The sequence below is a fragment of the Sinocyclocheilus anshuiensis genome, unplaced genomic scaffold (genome assembly GCF_001515605.1).
Source record: "Sinocyclocheilus anshuiensis isolate Anshui unplaced genomic scaffold, SAMN03320099.WGS_v1.1 scaffold1014, whole genome shotgun sequence".
NCBI classification, from domain to species: domain Eukaryota; kingdom Metazoa; phylum Chordata; class Actinopteri; order Cypriniformes; family Cyprinidae; genus Sinocyclocheilus; species Sinocyclocheilus anshuiensis.
In genome coordinates, this window is record NW_015540943.1 from 417076 (window position 1) to 419371 (window position 2296).

Consider the following 2296-nt stretch of genomic DNA (forward strand, 5'->3'; position numbering starts at 1 on the left):
GGGGGTTAATGTCCCGGAACCCCCTGCCTCGCCAGCCGAATCAGCCTCCTACACCCGCTCACAATCACCTGATTACTGATCACGCTGGTCTCAAGGTTACAAGCTTCTCTCTATGGGTTCTTTGCCTCCCGATCTGCCTGTCAAGCCTCGGATTCCTCAGTTCTCGGCCGGAGGACCAAAGTGCCGACCCCAGATAAGACTGTGTTCTCTGCTTCCATTAATTCCTAAGTTTGATTCTTTTTCTGTTGGAAGCTGCTCCTCAGTTCCTTTGAATAAACTCCCAGACTTACGTTAACCTGTCTGTTTGCCTCTTTGTCCCGGATGTGACAACATCACAACCCATTTGGAGAAACCCTTTCTGATTTATGGGGAAAATAAAAAAGGAATGGATGGATTTTTATTATTTCCTAAGTTCCTTTTAAATAAACTCCCCGACTTAACGTTAACCTGTCTGTTTGCCTCTTTGTCCCGGTTGTGACAATATTATCTATACTTATTACCTAAAAAAAGAGCAACAATGAATGAGTTCATTGGCTAAAATACATCTCTTTTATGATGGACATGATTTTAGTATCTGAATTAAAGTTTATTTGGGTGGCATACATTGAAAATGTCAGGGTGACAGAACTGTCATGAGGGTCTACAGCATTTACAGAAATTACATTTTTATATAATTAAATATGAACTTTTCTTGCAAATGTTATAATGTATACGTTTTTCAAAACCATATGAAACTCAACATGAATACAAAGAGAACTTTTCTAAGAACTTTGAACACGTGTTTTAAGCTAGATGTTTAAAGGATCCTTCCTGTTCTTCATTGTGGACACAGAATTTGTCATTGACCAATGAATGTTACTCACCGGCCCATGATGAAGTGAGGTAAAGCCATTAATAGAGTCCCTATCCCCATCAACAGGACCCCTGATCCAATGATCTTGGGCCTGTTAAACTTAGCGACAAAGTAGCTAACAACAGTAATGACCAACAGATTACCTGCAAGCAAAAGTTACGTTATTTAACAAGTTTCATGTTTTCACAGCATACCATCAAGTGTCCCATTTTTAAAGTATGAACAGCCATTCCATCACATTAAAACATCAATGGTGTGACTCACTGGTATAAGTGCTAATCTAATGGCTGAACCCCGTCACTCATTTCTCAGTGCAGTTCAACACATCTCTATTTACCCATTTCAAAGCTGCCATCGATGATACCAACTGTGGAGCTTGGGATCTCAAACCGCCTCTCAATCTGAGTGATGGTGCTTTTGGTGTAAGCCCCCATCAGGGATTTTGTAAAATAACAGACGGCAAGTAAACCAATAAAGATCTTTGCAGACACAAGGGCAGAAGAGAGATTAAGTCAGTATATTATAGTTTTGTTGTTGTTGTAGTTGTTTTTAATTCAGAATTTATCATATTTTATGTCAGAAATATTCAGCTATAGCCATTCCACCATTAAAACAAATTATCAGCTAATAGTAATTCAGTTAAACTTAGATTGTGGCATATTGTCAAAGTGTCTCTTGCCTTCAGAGTTGGTGAACAGCATTTGGCTTGTGGTGTTGTCTGATTCCGGCCTGAATACTCCATTGGTCTGGGCTCAATTAACCTGTCTGGGCTGCCCTCCACTGTCATGATGAACTACGTGCCAGGGAAGAGATGGGAAATTTTGAAATCACGAACGATTTTGTTCCTGTGCTGAACTGCCTTGATGTCTAATATATTTGGGTCCAGAATCAAATCTATAAAAAAAATATATTATACTGATTATGAATTTATGAATAAAGCAAAAAAAAAAAAAAAATCTATTCACTTCTATCATGTCAGAGATGGTCCAATTCACAATACATTGTAATCAAATGCAAATAAACATTAAAATATCATTATTTAACAATATAAAAACACTCACAGGTCCAGAGGTGTCTTCACATAGGAAGGATGCACTAATATGCAGAAATATCCCCAAACGAGTCTTTATATTTACCTTTATATTTAGTCATTAACTAACACTGAGTAATCCTTCAACACTATTGAAGATCAACCAGTACAGTACAGTTTGTAATGTGTCCATTTTTTATGAGTGTTTATATGGCAAAACTTATCAAACACTAGAAATTTCAAAACAGAGAGAAAATTAAAATAAGATGAGCCATTAACAGCATTTAACAAAGACCAACCAACAAGAACACAAAGTGACACCAACCAGCACATATCTGCTTATTTATGGTGCAATATGTGTGCTTGCAGTCTATCTGTTTTTTAGAAGTGATGTGTGTGCATTCACATGTGCC

The 2296-nt window shown here is 37.5% G+C and overlaps 1 protein-coding gene across 1 annotated transcript in view; it reads right to left on the reverse strand.

Annotated features, from left to right (window-relative positions):
* The window catches only part of LOC107689735 (solute carrier organic anion transporter family member 1C1-like), a 16269-nt gene extending 14293 nt beyond the window's left edge, over positions 1 to 1976 (reverse strand). Inside the window, exons 1-4 of the mRNA XM_016487867.1 lie at positions 1915 to 1976; positions 1533 to 1747; positions 1191 to 1332; positions 864 to 996 (exon numbers count right to left, since the gene is read on the reverse strand). Of these exons, the coding sequence (XP_016343353.1) occupies positions 864 to 996; positions 1191 to 1332; positions 1533 to 1640 (383 nt within the window). The 5' untranslated portion in view covers positions 1641 to 1747; positions 1915 to 1976. The remainder of the gene's footprint in view (positions 1 to 863; positions 997 to 1190; positions 1333 to 1532; positions 1748 to 1914) is intronic.
* Between the last annotated feature and the right edge of the window lie 320 nt (positions 1977 to 2296).